The sequence below is a fragment of the Canis lupus genome, chromosome X (genome assembly GCF_003254725.2).
Source record: "Canis lupus dingo isolate Sandy chromosome X, ASM325472v2, whole genome shotgun sequence".
In the NCBI taxonomy this organism is placed as follows: domain Eukaryota; kingdom Metazoa; phylum Chordata; class Mammalia; order Carnivora; family Canidae; genus Canis; species Canis lupus.
This window is the reverse complement of record NC_064281.1, coordinates 122,237,230-122,253,745: the sequence shown is the minus strand read 5'-3', so window position 1 is coordinate 122,253,745 and position 16,516 is coordinate 122,237,230. Positions and strand designations below refer to the sequence as shown.

The 16,516-nt window shown below is 64.2% G+C and overlaps 1 protein-coding gene and 1 long non-coding RNA gene across 7 annotated transcripts; both read left to right on the top strand.

Moving 5' to 3' along the window:
- The first annotated feature begins 3,133 nt into the window (after window positions 1-3,133).
- On the top strand, window positions 3,134-4,938 carry LOC125754608 (uncharacterized). Its single transcript, XR_007409304.1, has 2 exons — window positions 3,134-3,775; window positions 3,927-4,938. It is a non-coding gene; the product is annotated as an uncharacterized LOC125754608 (long non-coding RNA).
- A 4,377-nt stretch (window positions 4,939-9,315) lies between these two features.
- Window positions 9,316-13,194, top strand: PNCK (pregnancy up-regulated nonubiquitous CaM kinase). Of its 6 annotated transcripts, none has more exons than XM_035711422.2 (12): window positions 9,316-9,388; window positions 10,341-10,410; window positions 10,570-10,701; window positions 10,913-10,987; window positions 11,073-11,211; window positions 11,334-11,457; window positions 11,643-11,718; window positions 11,814-11,926; window positions 12,016-12,094; window positions 12,185-12,272; window positions 12,418-12,562; window positions 12,914-13,194. In XM_035711422.2, exons 2-11 carry the CDS (start codon window positions 10,343-10,345, stop codon window positions 12,553-12,555), a joined length of 1,032 nt encoding a protein of 343 aa, XP_035567315.1. In that variant the 5' UTR covers window positions 9,316-9,388; window positions 10,341-10,342; the 3' UTR covers window positions 12,556-12,562; window positions 12,914-13,194. The 6 variants fall into 6 exon arrangements, with proteins under 6 accessions (XP_035567315.1, XP_035567316.1, XP_025316410.1 ...); XM_035711423.2 differs by lacking the exon at window positions 9,316-9,388 and adding an exon at window positions 9,601-9,670 and having other exon boundaries at window positions 11,865-11,926; XM_025460625.3 differs by lacking the exon at window positions 9,316-9,388 and adding an exon at window positions 9,601-9,670.
- Window positions 13,195-16,516: the final 3,322 nt, after the last annotated feature.

Below are 16,516 nucleotides of genomic sequence, written 5' to 3'. Positions count from 1 at the left end.
GGCGGCGGCGGCGGCGGCGGCGGCGACGACGACGGCTCGGGCGCGCTCGCCCCTCCTTCGCGGCGGCGGCGGCTCCAGCCGCTCTCGGGGCCGCGGCGGGCTCAGCGACTCGCCACCGCGCTCCGACCGTCCCTCTCTTTCCCGGTCCGATCGGCTGCCGCTTAAGAACCGACTCTGGGGTGATGTCACTGTCGCCCCACCCCCACGACCGGGCTGGTCCCCCTCCCCCCCGTCCCGCCCTCCCCGTCACTCCGCCCACCTCCTCCTTCCCTCCTCCCGAGGAGGAGACGCGGCTCCAGCGGGAGGCAGGATGGCTGCTACCTGGGGCGCCCGCCAGTGCCTCGCTCCGGGGACCCCACCGCGCCTGGCCCCAGGTTCACCTGGGCCCGCCTGCCGCCCAGGGCGCCCCTCCCAGCCTCCCTTCCCGGCTCGAGGAAAGCCACTCCCCTGGCTGCCTGCGGCCATCCTGGGCCCCTCCTGCTCTCCCCATCCTCGCAGGCCGTGCCATCTCCCTGACCCTGGTCTGACCCCCAGCGAGGGCCTGGGCCAGTGCTGGTAGGAGGCCTGCGACTCCCGGCTCCCTGCTCCCCGGGGGCTGCAGGCCGCTCCGGCCTCCCGAGGGACCCCTCAGCTCCAGGCAAGGGACAGGCTGCCGCCGGCTCTGCCTCCAGGTGTGCTGGGGGGCTTGGCCACGGGCACCACCTGCCTCCTCCTGGCAGCCAGCGAACGAACCCTGGGAGCTGGAGGTCGGGGTCCCAGCTCTCGGGGTGACAGGTCTCTCTATGAGTCTCCCAAGTGGGCAGAGACAAGCCTGCCCGGTAAAGCTGTAGCTTGTTGTCACCAAGGAGGGGTCCCGGGGACCCTGGCTGCCCCCCACTCCCGCGAGACCCGCAGGAGATTCCGGCTGGAATAGGCCAAGGCTGCCCCCTGGTGCCTGTCGGCTGCACAGACCCTCCCCCCAGGCGTCAGCTGGGAGGCCCCAGTTCCCCACCTGCAGAGCTTCTCTCTCCAGGGACTTTCGGGCCTTCCTGGCAAGGGTGTTGGGCCACTTCCCCACCGGCACGGGGCAGCCAGTTGGGGATTTTGTAGAGCCAAGAGCAGCCATGGGCGTGGGGGGGGCGGGGGGAGGAAAGGGTCATTGTCCCGGCAGGGAGGTGAAGTGCGCCCCCCGCCCCCAACCGGTCCCACACTTTGATCACCAGGCTGTAGTCCCCAGATGGCTCATCCCGTTAAGCTAAACCCTCGGCCATCCAGCGGCTTTAGGAAGAAAAGCAGTTCTGGGCCGAGCCAGATTGAGCCTGCCGGCGAGGGAGGGGCAGCCTCTCCACCCAGAGTCGCTGGAGGAGCCTCCAGGGTGGCCTGTGCTTAGGTCGGGTGGGGGCGCAGGGCGCTCGGGGACCCTCGAGGCAGCAGGGCTGCACTGCTCATCAGAGACCCCTAACCTGGGTGTTCTCTGGCCCCGACTCAGACCGACGCTGGCCCAGAGACAAAGGGGCCGCGGAGAAGTACAGGGGCCGTGGGAGGCCCGGGGCAGGGGGGCCGCGGGGAGCAAGGACGGGGGAAAGACGAGCAGCCCCAGCCCGGGACCGCAAGCCCTTCTGTGCTCCTGTGCGAGGAAAGAGGAGCCAAGGAAGTAGGCTGAGGATCTCGTCCCAGGGGGAGGAGGAGGGAGGAGGGGCCGGGAGCACTTGCAGGAGTGAGGGCGGCAACTGTGATGGAGAGGTTCGGGCAGAGGTCAGACAGCGCCCTGAGGAGCCAGGGGAAGTGCGGACGTGGCCGGGTGCAGGCGGCTCTTTGGCTCTTTCGAGAATTTTAACATCTCGCTCATCTGAAGAGACTGGTGGGGGGAGAAGGCGGTGGCTGGAGAAGGACGCCGGCAAGTGGGTGGCACTTTGGGGAAGTAGCTCAGCTGCTGGGAGGGCAGAGGGGACAAAGGGCCAGGCCTGGGGAGCCTGCGAAGGGCCTGCAGGAGCCAAGGGTGGGGACTCTTGTCTCCCCTGGGAGGGGAGGCAGGTTCAAAGGCCAGTGGCACAAGTGCGAGTGAGCTGCCACCCAGGCTGCTGCTGGCTTTGCCAGGTCAGAGGGTGTCAGGAGGGAGGGCGGCTGGCCTGCAGGGGGCCAAAGGGAGACAGGAAGGGCGCGGTGGATGCCGACAATGGCCTGCCTGAGCTCCAGGACCCCTAGGACCTAGGCCCCCAGGGCCCCAGGGGGGCCTTCACGGGGCGCATCTAGGCCCACGTAGGCCTCCGTAGGCCTCCGTATCTGGGGGTGCCACAGGCCCCCGGACCCGACTTGGCAGGGCTGCACCTTCCCTCCGCCGCCGCCCCAGTGGTCCTCAGGCAGGTGCTGATGCCACCCCCATGGCTGTCCCGGGCCCCGACCCCACTGGTGGCTTCCTCCCCTGGCCGAGCGCCGCGGGCTTGTCTCAGCAGCACAAAGCCGCCCTGTGCCTCCGCGTCCGCTCTTCCGGGGCCTCGTCGCTGCGCCCGAGATCAGATGGAGCTCAGGTCCCCTCCAAGGGGTGCACAGTTGGACAGGAGCCGGCCTGCGGGCCCCGCGGCGCCGAGGAGCGGGGTGCCCCTGGGCCCACCCCGTGGGCGGACCTCCCTCCCACCCGCAGGCTCGGCTCAGCTGCCGCCTGTCCCAGGACGGAGGCCGAGCAGGTGGGGCGCGCTGCCTCCCACGCAGAGCCGAGGCGGGCAGCCTGACGGGTGCCCGAAGTTCGCGGACCCATCCTCGCCTCTGGCCAGGGTGACTTGGCAGGAGCTGCCCAAGGTGGGAGCTGGAGGCCGGAACTCTGGCCTCCGGTGTGCTGACCCGAGCAGCCCGCGCCCAGAGAGGCGGCTACAGTGTTCCCGGGGCGGCTCCCGCGGAGGGGCCGTGGGCCTCGATGGGCTCTCGGGGCTCTGCGGCCGCCCTCCCCGCCCCTGGGGCCCTGGCTGCTGGGGTGAGGGGGGTGCCAGGGCCCCCTGCCTGGAGCCCCGGGCCGCGGGCCTGGCACCGGGAGCTGAGGAAGAGGGGGAGGAGGGAAGGAGAGAGCTGGGGGGAGGGCAGGAAGGGAGTGCGAGCGGAAGGCCCTCATTGTCCCGGGAGGCCTGGGAGTGCCCGCTGGGAACTGGGCCCGGGCCTGGGGCGTGGGGCCCGCAGGGCGCCGGGCGGGGGTGGGGGTGCGAGCGTGCACGGGTGGGAGGACGCCCCACCCCGGGGCGCCTGGGATCCCTGGATCCCTGGAGAGGCCTGGGGGCAGCTGGAGATCGGGTGGGGGCTCAAAGAGCTTTGGAATTCAAAATAGCCGGAGTCCACCTTGAAGGGCTTTGTGCTTTTGGCAGCTGGTGGGGGGAGAGTGGCTCGAGGGCACCCCTGGGGCTGGGGGCTGGAGCCTTGGGAGGGTCCCCAGTGCCGGGGAGGGGCAACCTGACCCTCCTCCACCGTGGAGGCGCAGCGGCTTCCCCTGGTACCCACACTGCCTCGGCGGGGTGCCTTTGAGAAGGGGTTCTGCTGTCTCCACCCTGACCTCAGACTTGCCAGTTGGGGTCCGCCTTCCGGCTGGGCTCTGGGCTCGGGTGGCGGAAGACCCCGAGGGCAGAGCATCCCCAGATGGGCTCCCGGGGGGCTGCCCGCGGGCGAGGGACTCCCCGACCTCGAGCCCTTTGACCCTCCCTGCCTGCCGGCAGGTGCGGCGCATATTCCTTCTGGAACCTGGAAGGATTTTGGGTCTTCTGGAAACGTCTTTGACATGCAAGTCCGCTCCCTTCGGGGCGTTGGCCTCCCTCAGGTAAACTTTCCCGATTCGGTCTCTGGATTTTGCCCGGGGCCCCGCGGTCACCATCATCAACCAGCAGCGCGCAGTGCTCCCCGATGACCGGAAGCCCCCAGCGACAACTCAGGTTTCCTCGACTTACCCGAGTGTCCTTTCTCTGCCCCAGGACCACACTGCCTCGTGCTTAACGACCTGGACACTTTGGTGTTTCAAGAGGAGACACGCGGGCGGTTATTGGGAGGACGACCGCAGGGCTAACGTGCCCTTCCCGTCACATCCTCGCAAGGCTCCATGGCCTCAACGTGACTCGCCCCCGGCCACGGCCACGCCGGTCACCTGGCTGGGGTCCCGCTCGCTCTTTGGGTGTCTCCACTGCAAATTGAACCTCCCTGTTTCCGATCCATCCCGTTTGGAAGGAAGGCACTCTGCACAGCCCACACTTGAGTCCATTATTTACAGTTTTCTGTGCCAAGGTTGTCCCTTCCCCCCTATTTATTTATTTGACCATTTATTTATAACAGTAGATATTTTTATTTTCTACTTTGGATCACAACCCGATGCTACTTTATTTATTATGTGGCTCCATCTTTGACCCCTGGGTGCTCTTCCAGTTGACTCCTGCGGTCCTTTGTCATACCCTCGTCACTGTGTGTGTGTGTGTGTGTGTGTGTGTGTGAGCAACAGAGAGGAGGAGAGAGAGACAGAGCGAGTGGGAGCTTGAGCACTCTGCCTTTCCTAACTTTCTGGCAGTGTAAGTTGCTTCAGGCTCCTCGTGTGCACTTCCTGTCCCAGCCCTACACGAGGAGCCCTTTACGGGAGAAAGCTGTTAGAGACCATGGTCGTGGCTCTAGTGTGCTCAGGGCTACTGGGGTGTCATAGCTTCCACGTCTCTTAGCTGCCAGAGCAAGGAAGTTTACGTGCATGCTAACACGTATCTATGAACATACCTATACGTGATGTCGAAATATAATATACAACAAATTGCTGTATGGTATATAGGTAGACACGGTGTATGCATCTGTTATACATTCTATATATACATACGCACCTGTATAGTCACGTAAACATCCATTCATACTGATGTCTCCAACTCTGATCCATCGCCACATGGATCCTTCTAGCACCCCCCTTGCTTGTCTGTATCATCCCACTGCAACAGTGAGAAACCTGCCTCCCTGTCTCTGCCTTCCGTGTACTTAATTGTTGAATGCCAGTGTACGTGTCGAGGGGTTTCAGCATTGTTAACCCCTACCCTTGTGGGGAACAAGAGTTGCTAGAATGTACTGTTCCTTTAGCCTTTGGTCTTACGGACTCCACTCAGTTCCTAGTGACTCACATCAGCCCCCTTCCCCCCAGTCCCCTTCAGTGAAATGGTTTCATACACTTGAGATACAACTAGCTTCTTTTGTCAGAGTCTATTCCTTCCTGAGATCTCCCAATTTCCTAAAGGATTATTTTTAAATTGGCAGATTTTTAAAAAAGATTTTATTTATTCATGAGACACACAGAGAGGCAGAGACACGGGCAGAGGGAGAAGCAAGCTCCATGCAGGGAGCCCGATGTGGGACTGGATCCTGGGACCCCGGGATCATGCCCTGAGCCAAAGGCAGATGCTCAAACACTGAGCCACCCAGGCATCCCTAAATTGGCAGATTTTTAAAAAGATTTTATTTATTTATTTATTTATTTATTTATTTATTTATTTGAGACAGAGAGTGAGCATGAGTGGGGTGAGGAGCAGAGGGAGAAACAGACTCCCCACTGAGCAGCGAGCCTGATGTAGGACTCGATCCCAGGACCCTGGGATCACGACCTGAGCTGAAGGCAGATGCTTCACCCACTGAGCCACCCAGGCGCCCCAAAGTTTGTTGATGTTAAGCTTCGCTCTTTGTGCTGCACACTTCCCTGGGTCTTGACTTATCCACAGCATCCACCATCACAGCACCACATACTGTAGCCTCACGACCCTAAACATCTCCTGGGCTTCCCCTAGTCAAACGTTACTCCCCTCTCTCCAACCCCTGGCAACCCCGTATCTGTTGACTGTCTCCATAGTTTTGCTTTTTTCTGGAATGTCATATAAGGGGACTCACACAGTCTGTCACTGTTTGCAGACTGCCTTCTTTCACTTAGCAAAATGCAGTAGGTATTCAAGAGTCAACCATTTCTTCATGGCTTCATAGCTTTTCATTGTCTGGATGGACCATAGGTTTTTGGGTTTTTTTTAAAGATATATTTATTGGGACGCCTGGGTGGCTCAGTGGTTGAGCGTCTGCCTTTGGCCCAGGGCGTGATCCCAGGGGCCCGGGATCGAGTCCTGCATCGGGCTCCCTGCAGGGAGCCTGCTTCTCCCTCTGCCTGTAGTCTGCCTGTCTCTCTCTGTGTCTCTCATGAATAAGTAAATAAAATCTTTAAAAAAAAATATTTATTTATGTATTTGTTTATTTGAGAAAGAGAGGGAGCGAGGGGAGGGGCAAAGGGAGAGAGGGAATCTCAAGCAGACCCCCAGCTGAGCAGAGTGGAGCTCCATCCCACGACCCTGAGATCACGACATGAGCCAAAGCCAAGAGTCGATTGCTCAACTGACTGAGCCACCCAGGTGCCTCCGGATGGACCACCCTTTTCTTTTTCTTTTTTTTAAAGATTTTATTTATTCATGAGAGACACAGAGAGAGAGAGGGAGAAGGAGGCTCCATGCAGGAAGCCCGATGTGGGACTCAATCCCTGGTCTCCAGGATCAGGCCCTGGGCCGAAGGCAGGCGCCGAACCGCTGAGCCACCCAGGGATCCCCACACCCTTTTCTTTTTAATCCATTCTCCTACCTAGGAACATCTGGGTGGCTCCCAATTTTTGCCTGATTATGAATAAAACTGCTCTAAACCTTCAAGTGCTAGTTTTTGTGTAGACATAAATTTCCGACTTCTTCGGGTTGAATCACACAGAAATCACCCAGGAGTGTGATTGCTGGGTCATATGCTAAGAGTACGTTGACTTTTGTAAGAAACCGCCATAGGGTAGGGGTATCTCGCTGTTTTAATTTGCAGTTCCCTGCTGACATAAGATGTAGGATGTGGAGCATCTATTCATATCCTTCTTTTTCATCTGTATTTCTTTCATGGTGAGTTGTCTGGTAAGGCCTTTTGCCCATTTTTTAATTGGGTTGCTTCTTATTGAGTTTTAAGAGTTCCATATATATATATATATATATATATTTTTTTTTTTTTTTAAGATTTAATTTTTTTTGAGAGAGAGACAGGAGTGAGAGAGAGCATGAGCAGGGCAGAAGGGCAGAGGGAGAAGGAGAAGCAGACTTCCTGTTGAGCAGGGAACCTGACTCCGGGTTCGACCCCGGGATCGAGACCTCAGCCGAAGGCAGAGGCACTTCACCAGGTGAGCCACCCCGGCGTCCCTGAGTTCCTCGTATATTTTGAATACCGGTCCTTTATCAAATACATGTTTTGCAAAGATCTCCCCCGCTCCTGTGGCTTGTCTTCTCATTCTCTTTAACACCGTTGTTGCAGAGCAAACATTCAAAATGTTGATACAGTCCAATTTCTCGTGTTTTCTTTCATGGGCCGTGCTTCCCATATTGTATCTAAAAACTCATCACAAGCCCAAGCTAAGACAGATTTTTCTCTTCTGTTTTCCTACAAGAGTTGGGTGTTTTACATTTAGGCCTACGGTCAACTTTCCACTGATTTTTCTGCAAATGGGCCTCTGAAAGGATTTGGAAAAGCTCTTTATCCCAACCACTCCGCGCACGCGCGCGCGCGCACACACAAGCATTTCGAAGTGGGAGTCTACAATACTTCAGCAGATGTTTAAACAGTTGCAAAGGGGGTGATTTCTGGTGTATTGTAAACACTGTAAAAAAGCCCAGCAACCGCGATACCTACCACCTCTGCCGTGAGGCCAGGGGCCTCAAAAGCACCTGCTGAGCTCGGAGCCGTGTCCATCGCAGACTCCGATGCCGCCTCTTCCTTCCATGCTCCCTTTGGAAGTGAGCCCTTGTCTTCTTGCCTCCACATCTCACGTGCTGGCCCGCGGGGACGTCTCTCTCCAGGCGGGCGGGCTTTCATTTCTCAGACATCGCACTTGTCTGAAACACAAACACACATGTATGTGAATTATATTCCTTGTTATCACCTGTGACCACGGGGCTCTGATAATCTTTCTTCTGGCTGGGCCAAAGCGGCCGCAGTGGATTCGACACGTTGATGGGTAATTATTAGACGAGCAGGTAAGACGAGGCTCGGGTTTGTGTCAATCGGTCCAGGCGTCCCGAAACAGGCAGGCCTTCCGGTCAGGGTGAGCTGGGGGTCGCGGTCAATTCCATTCCTAGGAAACCCTGTTCACAGAGGTGAGCCAGCTGCCGAGGGCTAGGGCCCCAGGAACGTTGTTGGGTGAGCTTGGGGGTGCTTCTCAGATTGGCCAAGTATTAGAGACGTGTCCGAGCTGAGTTCTGCAAAGATGATCTTGACAAATGTCTGTCGGGCCTGGGGAGCCTCTTAAAAGACTTTGTGTCGGGCAGCCCCGGTGGCGCAGCGGTTTAATGCCACCTTCACCCCGGAGCGTGATCCTAGAGACCCGGGATCGAGTCCCACGGATGGACTCGATGGAAGCGGATGGAGCCCGCTTCTCCCTCTGCCTGTGTCTCTTTCTCTCTCTGTGTTTCTCATGAATAAATAAATAAAAAATTAAAAAAAAAGACTTTGTGTCACGGCGGGGCCAGCAGACCCCTGCAAAGAGACATTCAGCAGGCCACCCCTGGCCCCTGTGGCTCCGAGAAGCCCTTGCAGCCCTGGCCGGTCTGCATGAGCTCCGGTCAATGGCCAGGACACCTGCGTCCCTGTCCCTGGTGGGGCGCGGACGCCCCTGGACCCAGTGCCCGAACTGAGATGGAGCTGGAGGGGAAGAATCTGCCAGTTGTTGGATGAAGGACTGAGTCCAGTCACCCGGCGATTATTTTCTGGAGCTGGGTCAGCAGAGACACTTTCGGGAGCGGGTGCGTTGAGGAGGAAGACAAGACTGAGGAGGTGACACGGCAATGATGGATCTTCTGAGGACAGGGCAGGCAGGGTGGTGTACTAGGGACTGGGGTGGGCGGGCAGGGAGGCCTGTTCCAGGAGAGGACCCTGGAGCTGCGGCTTGATAGAGTGAGGCGGCAGGGACGCAGAAGTCTGAGCGAAGCGCGTTCCAGGCGGAGAGGCAGCCAGTGCAAAGGCCCTGGGGCAGGTGCGCCGGCGCTGTTTGAGGGCCACTTAGGGGGCCGGCGGGGTCGGAGCTGCTAGACCTAGTGGAGGGGGGCGGGGGTGAGAGGGGCCTGAGCATGATCGAGAAGGAGGACCAACCATGCAGCGCCCTTGGGCCCCTGCGGGGACTTGTGCTCTGGCTCCCGGTCACGTGGGGAGCCCTGGGAGGGTGTGGAGGCCGCGGGAACCGTCCTGGATTCGGGAAATGGCCTGACTCCTTGGAGGGGAGGAGACCGGGCGTGGGGGGCAGGGGGGGCAGGGGGAGCCCAGTGGGGAGGCTCCTCGCGGCCGCTGGGGGCTCAGGCCAGGTGGCAGAAGTGGCGGGGCGGGGCTAGGGAGGAGACCCGCAGGCAGCAGGGAGCCCGTCACCATGCGGGTGAGCCGCGGCAGCGGTGCAAAGGCCCTGGGGCCGGTCCAGCGGGGCGCCCGGGCGGAGGCGGCAGGAACTGGCGTGGCGGGCCCAGGAGGGAGGCGGCGGCGGCGCCGGGCCCATTGCCTTACAAGGCGCCCTGCGGCTCCGCGGCAGCGCTGGGCCACCGCCCGCTCTGGTCGCCGGCGGCCGGCGGGGGCGCGCGCGGAGGGGGCGGGTCCGGCGGGGCGCGGGCGGGGGGCTCGGCGCGGCGGCCACTGCGCGGCGACGCTGCGGCTTCGGCTCCAGGTCCGCACCGGCGCTGCCGGGAGCGGGGGCGCGCGCGGGCGGGGGCGCGTGGGATCCCGGCCCCGCCGCCGCAGCCCCCGCGCCCCCGCGCGCACCTGTCAAGCCCGGCGCGGCCCACGCAGCGCGGGACGCGGGAGGCCCAGGCAGCCGAGTCCCTCCCGCCCCGAGGCGCCGAGGCCCGCGCTGCACTGGGGCGGCCGCGTGGGTGGCCGTGGCCGCGGCCGGCGGCGGGGCGCGGGGGTCGCAGGTGCATCTCGGGGGCGCGGGAGGCCCCGAGAGGCGCGTGCCCGGCAGCGCCGGGCCGAGGGCGGCGGGGCCAGGCGGGGGATGGAGGGGGGCCGCCCGTCTGTGGGTGGGGTGGGCCCGGGGGGACGGGGTGGGGGTGCGCGGAGCCTTCTGGAAGGCGGCCGACCGCGGCGGGGCCGCTGTGTGGAGGCAGAGAGCGGGTGTCGGTGCCGACCGCCGTCGGGGTGCGGGGGTGGGGGCACCGGGTGGTGGCCTCGCGTCCGGGAGGGGGCAGCGGCCGCGGTGGCCTCGCTGGGAGTCGCCCGCCTGGGGGTGCGGGCCTGGGCGGTGGGGGAGGGGCGGGCGGCTTCCTGGCTCTCGCGGGGCTGCCACTGGGGTGGCTTCCCCAGGGGGCGCCCCTCCATCTCCGCCCGGCCCCCCGCAGACATGCTGCTGCTCAAGAAGCAGACGGAAGACATCAGCAGCGTCTACGAGATCCGGGAGAAGCTCGGCTCGTGAGTGTGTGTGTCAGTGAGCGCGGGGTGCGTGTGCGCGAGTGTGTGAACGTGTGAGGCTCGTGGGGGCGGGCGGGTGGCCTGGGCCCGCGGCACCTCCCGTCTTCGGCCTCCCCACCCCTCCCCCTTCCCTCCTGTCCCCCGCGGCCTGCCCCCCAGGGGCGCCTTCTCGGAGGTGGTGCTGGCCCAGGAGCGCGGCTCCTCACACCTTGTGGCCCTCAAGTGCATCCCCAAGAAGGCCCTGCGAGGCAAGGAGGCCCTGGTGGAGAACGAGATCGCGGTGCTCCGCAGGTGCGCCGGGCCTGGGGCTCCACCTTGCTGCACAGGGCAGGGGTGGCAGGGGTGGCAGGGGTGGCAGGAACGGCCCGGGGGGGGGGGGGGGGGGGGGAGGACGAGAGGAGGGAGGAGGGCTTGGGGTGGCCCAGGACCGAGCACTCCTAGGCCCCGAGAGGCGCGGCTTGGGCTGTGGGGGCCCAGCGGCGCCTTCCTCGTGCCGTTGCAGGGTCAGCCACCCCAACATCGTGGCCCTGGAGGACGTCCACGAGAGCCCTTCCCACCTGTACCTGGCCATGGAGCTGTGAGGGGGGCAGGGGCAGGCTGCAGGGCGGCGCTGGGGGGGCGGTGCGCCGCGGCCGGATTAGCTGAGCCCCCGCTCCCCCCAGGGTGACAGGGGGCGAGCTGTTCGACCGCATCATGGAGCGTGGCTCCTACACAGAGAAGGACGCCAGCCACCTAGTGGGCCAGGTCCTCGGGGCCGTCTCCTACCTGCACAGCTTGGGTATCGTGCACCGGGACCTCAAGGTGCCTGCCCTCCCGCCTGCCGGCCTGGGCCTCGCCCGGCAACCCTGCACCCCGAGCGTCTGGGGGACTCCAGGGGGCCCCGGGGCTCACTGGCACTTCCTCTGGCGCCCCGTGTGTCGCAGCCTGAGAACCTCCTCTATGCCACGCCCTTTGAGGACTCCAAGATCATGGTCTCTGACTTCGGCCTCTCCAAGATCCAGGCTGGCAACATGCTGGGCACCGCCTGTGGGACCCCAGGATATGTGGGTCAGTGAGGGGGGCACGCTGAGGCTTGCTGGGGGCTGGGGGGGGCTGGGGGACACCGCGGGAGCCGTGTACCAGGGTAGGGCAGGGGGTGGGTCATTTGTGGGGTTAGCTCGGCCGAGCCTGGCAGCACTGAAGGCGCGGTGCGTGTGCGTGCGGGTGTGTGTCTGTCTGTCTCTGGCCGCCAGCCCCGGAGCTCTTGGAGCAGAAACCCTACGGGAAGGCCGTGGATGTGTGGGCCCTGGGTGTCATCTCCTACATCTTGTGAGTGACCCCTGCGAAGGCTCCTCTTCGGCCTGCCTGCTTTCTGCTGGGTTGGGGAGGGCTGGGCAGCTGGGTGATTCATGTGTGGGTGCCAGGCTCTGTGGGTACCCCCCTTTCTACGACGAGAGCGATCCTGAACTCTTCAGCCAGATCCTGAGGGCCAGCTACGAGTTTGACTCTCCCTTTTGGGATGACATCTCAGAATCAGGTGAACTTGAAGCTGGCCCCGAGCTGCGGGAGGGGGGAGTGACGGGGGGAGTGGGGATGGGGTGGGCTGACCTGGCGTCCCCACTCCAGCCAAAGACTTCATCCGGCACCTTCTGGAGCGAGACCCCCAGAAGAGGTTCACCTGCCAGCAGGCCTTACAGCATCTTTGGTGAGTGGGGACCCCTGCCAACCTGGCCCGCGCCCGGAGGGACCACACCCTCAGAGGCTGCCCCGCCACTGACCCTTGGCCTCCCTCTAGGATCTCTGGGGACGCGGCCTTGGACAAGGACATCCTGGGCTCTGTCAGTGAGCAGATCCAGAAGAATTTTGCCCGGACCCACTGGAAGGTCGGTGAGGGAGGGGCCCGTGGACCTGGCTCAGGGCGGCCCCCGCCCCTCAGGGAAGAGGGCCCGGGTGGCCGGTGGCCTCTGGGCTCCTGGGAGTCTTGGGGCCATGGCCGGGGCCTGGCCTGACAACCCTCTGTCCCCACAGAGAGCGTTCAATGCCACCTCCTTCCTGCGCCACATCCGCAAGCTGGGCCAGAGCCCGGAGGGTGAGGAGGCCTCTGAGCGGAGGATGACCCGCCACAGCCACCCCGGCCTCCAGTCCTGCCAGCCCCCCAAGTGGTGATGCGCAGGTGTGCAGGGGTGGGCCCCGCACCCACGGGGACCTGACTCCCGAGGGCACTTACAGGGGGCGGGCTCCATGTGGCCAGGAGCTCAGCAGGGCGACCCCAGAGAGCGGAGGGCAGCGGCAGGGAGGGGATGGGAGCTGGTGGCCGTGGGCCCATGAGGGTCAGTGCGGGCCCCTGCCAAGGACCCAGTGGGTGCCGCTGCCGAGAACCTTGACTGGGAGCAGGGGCGCAGGGCAGGCTGGGGGCGCCCCCTGACTGCCCCCCCCCCCCCGCAGGCAGGTGCTCGGGTGCGCGCGGCCTCCCGGATTCCCTTCTCATGGGTGGATCCTTTCGGGCCTCTCTCCCCACCCCCAGGACCCTGCGGCCTCTGCTGGCAAGTCGGAGAGGTGTGGGTGTGGCGCACGGCCCCGGGCAGGCGTGGGACTCCCCCATCTGCCACCCTGTGCCCTGGCCTCCGTGTCCGCGGGGACTCCCCCACCGTCACCACCACGCCCCATCTAGGAGCTGAGGAGGCTTTGGGGGCAGTTCCTCCTGCACGCTGTTCTGTGCTTTGCTGACTGTGGTGGTCCCGCTTGCGTCATGGCCCTCCAGCCCCACTCGAGTTGTCCCCAAATCAATAAAGACAGACAGAGCAACGGGCCCATGGTGAGCTGGAGGGAGGGGTAAGGGACAGGGGTGGGGGACGAGTGTGGAGGGGATGAATGTCACCTGTGGAAGGAAACCGAGGAGGTGGCCCCGCTGGCCGCAGGCCCCCACCATGCGACCTCGCCCACCGCCACCTGAACTTGTGTTCCCTCCCATGGTGGCAGGCGAGCTCCCAGCTGTTCAAGAACTTCCTGTCCCTGTCCCCCCAAAGTGCCAGCGACAGGCGGCCCAGCTGCCAGCTCTGCTCCCCTAGAGGCCAGCCTGCATGTGGCTCTGGCTCCACGGAAACGGAGGGCTGCCAGCCGAGGGCAGTGGCGGGGGGCCGAGTGGCGGTCTGGGGAGCCCTGTCTCCGGTGCCCTGGGGATGGGTTTCGGGGACAGGCTGGGAAGGGCTCACAGGCAAGGGGAGACTGTGTCCCCCAACCTCTCCCTTCCGTCCCCCACCTTCCACAGCCTTGGCCAGACAGAGAGCATTTCCAGTGGGCACCTCCTATGTGGAAGGCTAGGGAACCCCGGAAGGTGGGAGGAGCCCCCTAGCCAGGACAGGGCACCAGCGGGGACTCAACATCCATCCCGTACTGTGGCTTACAGAGCCCATGAGCTGGGGGGGGGAGGGCATGACATCCCCGGGACAGGAAGATGACACGGGACACCCAGCCTGGGTTGTGATGGCTTGCGGCGTGAAGAGCGGTGGCCAGTCCTCCGGGCTGTGTGGCCCTTGCCCCTTGCAACCGCACTGTGGCCGGGCCAGGGCTCCAGAGTCCTACCTTCCAGGCCCTGAGCCTTTCCTGGCCCCACTAGGCCTCCTCCCTCCTCCCTCCTCGTCCTCCCTCCTCCCTCCATTAGAGGAGGACCCCTAGGGCCGCTCTTCAGCCCTAACCGAGCAGAGGAGCACCCTGAGTCCCGGCCCAGCTGGCCGGCGCTTCCTCCCCACTGAGTCCTGCCCGCTGCTCCCTGCCAGCCCCCGTTGCGGAGCGCGATGGGGGAGACCCTTCTTGTGAAGCTCTGGGACCCGCGAGGAGGCAGGGAGGCAGGGAGGCCCAAGCAGGGCCGGCCTGGGTGTCGGCGGGCGAGGGCAGGAGGCGCGGGAGGCCTGCAGCGGTGCTTGGGGTCGGGGCCAGGGGGCCTGGCACCTGTCGGAACCGCCGGGCATAGCGCACCTCCAGGCGGCCGGCAATGGGCACATCGTAGGGTGGGAGTCCCAGGCGCACCAACACCTCAACAGCTCTTTTCTCCTAGCCTCCCCTCACCCCCTTCCTGCTCCCTATTGCCCTTAGCTCCCATGGGCCCTTGCGCTCAGGGCAAGTCCAGAGGGTGGCGGGCAGTTTCGTCCTTTGTCCCCGTGGCCCACTTCTAGGCCCACTTCTAGGTGATGCTGCGCTCCGGGCTTTTGGGTCACATGATCCAGTCCTACCATGCCTGCGCCCCTTTCCCGGCCCACAGTCCAGGGGCCCTCAGACAGCCAGGGCAGAGGCCAGGGGACCCCAGCAGCTTGGGGTCCTCAACTCCAGTGACCTGTTTGTCCCCCCCCTTAGCTCCTACTCGGGCCCTTGTCACCTCCTGACACCTCTGACGTCTTCACCCCGGAGTCTCACGACACCTGCTTGTTCTTGTTTTGTCCATCAAGTATCGATTGGGCCTCTGGTTTGTGGCCGCCGCTGGGCCCGGCGTGCAAGGTGCCTGCCCTCGAGAAGGTGGCCCCGTAATGGAGGGGGTGAGCTTGCTCGGACGATGCGCATGACCTGCGTGGGGACAGGCGCGCCGGCTGCTCCGGGAGCCCTGCGCGGGAGCCACTCGGTTGGGAGATGGCCAGACCCTCGGCCGCACGCGGGTGCCACTTGGCCTCCGGCCAGCAGGCGGCGCCATGGCCACATCTAAAACCATCCATCAGGCCTCCTCGGGCGTCACCACCCGGGCAGCCGCTCAAAACCATTCCTCTCCCCCACTGCCCCCCTCCCCGCCCCACCCGCACCCCTGGAATCCGGCCCTGGGGGAGAAGTCCTGCCCTTCCCATCCAGGAGCCGGGAGATAAGGGGACCCCCAGGGCAGGCGGGGGTGGGTGCCCTGCATCCCTCCCAGGGGGCAGTCTGTGAGAGGCAATCTTTGGGTCGCCCAGGTGCCTAGGCCGCAGGTGTCGCGGTCTGGGAGAGAGACTGGCCCCCGAAGGCCGGAGCTGGGGGTGGGCCACGGAGAGGGAGCTGGGGGGCGCTCTGTGAGACCGTTGCAGGCTCGGGGACCGGCAGGTGCTCAGGCCTGGCAGGGTAAGGGCTGGACCTTAGTCTGGGAGCGGTGGCCAGCCGCTGGCGGGTGGCAGGAGCTGAGCTGCGGCAGCTGGAGAGGGTGGGTGCTGCTTGGGAGCGGGCCCCAGTGCGCTCGCGTCCTCCCAGCTGTCAGGGACCAGTCCGGCAATGGGAGGACCCTGTAGCCCTGGTTCTGGCCCACACAGGGTGGGTCTCCGCGAACCTGTGGGTGGCGCTGGGGCCGGGGACACCGGCTGGGTGGGGCGGGGATGCTGGTCGGGTGGGGGTGGGGAGCGAAGGAGGTGCGGCCCGGTGGCCTAGACGGGTCGGACCATTTACCAGGAGGGGTTGGATGGGGTGGGCTTGGGGGAGAGACAGGGTGGGTGGTGGGCACGCCAGTTTCCCTGCAGGGCCCGAAAATAGAGCCAAAGGGACTGTTTCTCGTCCTCCTCTGCAAATGCGGATGCAGCTTTACGTCGGGCCACCCGCCGCCTCCGTGTGTCACTCGAAGCCCCGTCACCATCTCCACCTGACACCTGCGGAAAGGGCGGCACAGAGAGGCCGAGGGCCGGAGCCAAGGCCACACAGCCGCGTGCTTGACGCCCCCGACTGCCTGCGTGCGAGTGACGAGGCTCCCTGGGCGCATGAGGGTGCCTGGGGACTTGCGGAGAACTCGGGGGGCTCTTCACCCTTCCCTGCGCGGGTGCAGGCCGTCAGCGCGAGGAAGAACGGGGAGCCGGGGCCTCGGTTCCGTTTCATGACATTTGCTGGCCAGTGGGGACCTGGAGGTCGTTCCACGGAGCCAGAGGCTGAGCGTGGGACCCGAGCCCTGGAGAGACCCCTCGGAGCTCGGCGTGGCGGCGCTGGCGGCAGGGACGCGGGTCGGGTCCACGTGGGGGCCCGAGGCGGGACATGGGCAGCGGAGGCGGGCCTGGAAAGATGGGGATCACTCGTGGGTGACATGGGGGGGTGAAGGAGTCCACCCCGGGAGAGAAGCAGCTCCCTCGGGAGGCGGAGGGGAGCACGCAGGACCGCCAGCCACTGGTGGCCACAGGCCAGCCACGTCCTCTGC

Bases quoted from the DNA above. Each gene is read 5' to 3' on its own strand.
- PNCK (XM_035711422.2), top strand. From the start codon at position 10,343: ATGCTGCTGCTCAAGAAGCAGACGGAAGACATCAGCAGCGTCTACGAG. The intron at 11,212-11,333 runs GTGCCTGCCCTC...CGTGTGTCGCAG, and splicing joins TCGTGCACCGGGACCTCAAG to CCTGAGAACCTCCTCTATGC. The intron at 12,273-12,417 runs GTCGGTGAGGGA...CTGTCCCCACAG, and splicing joins TTGCCCGGACCCACTGGAAG to AGAGCGTTCAATGCCACCTC.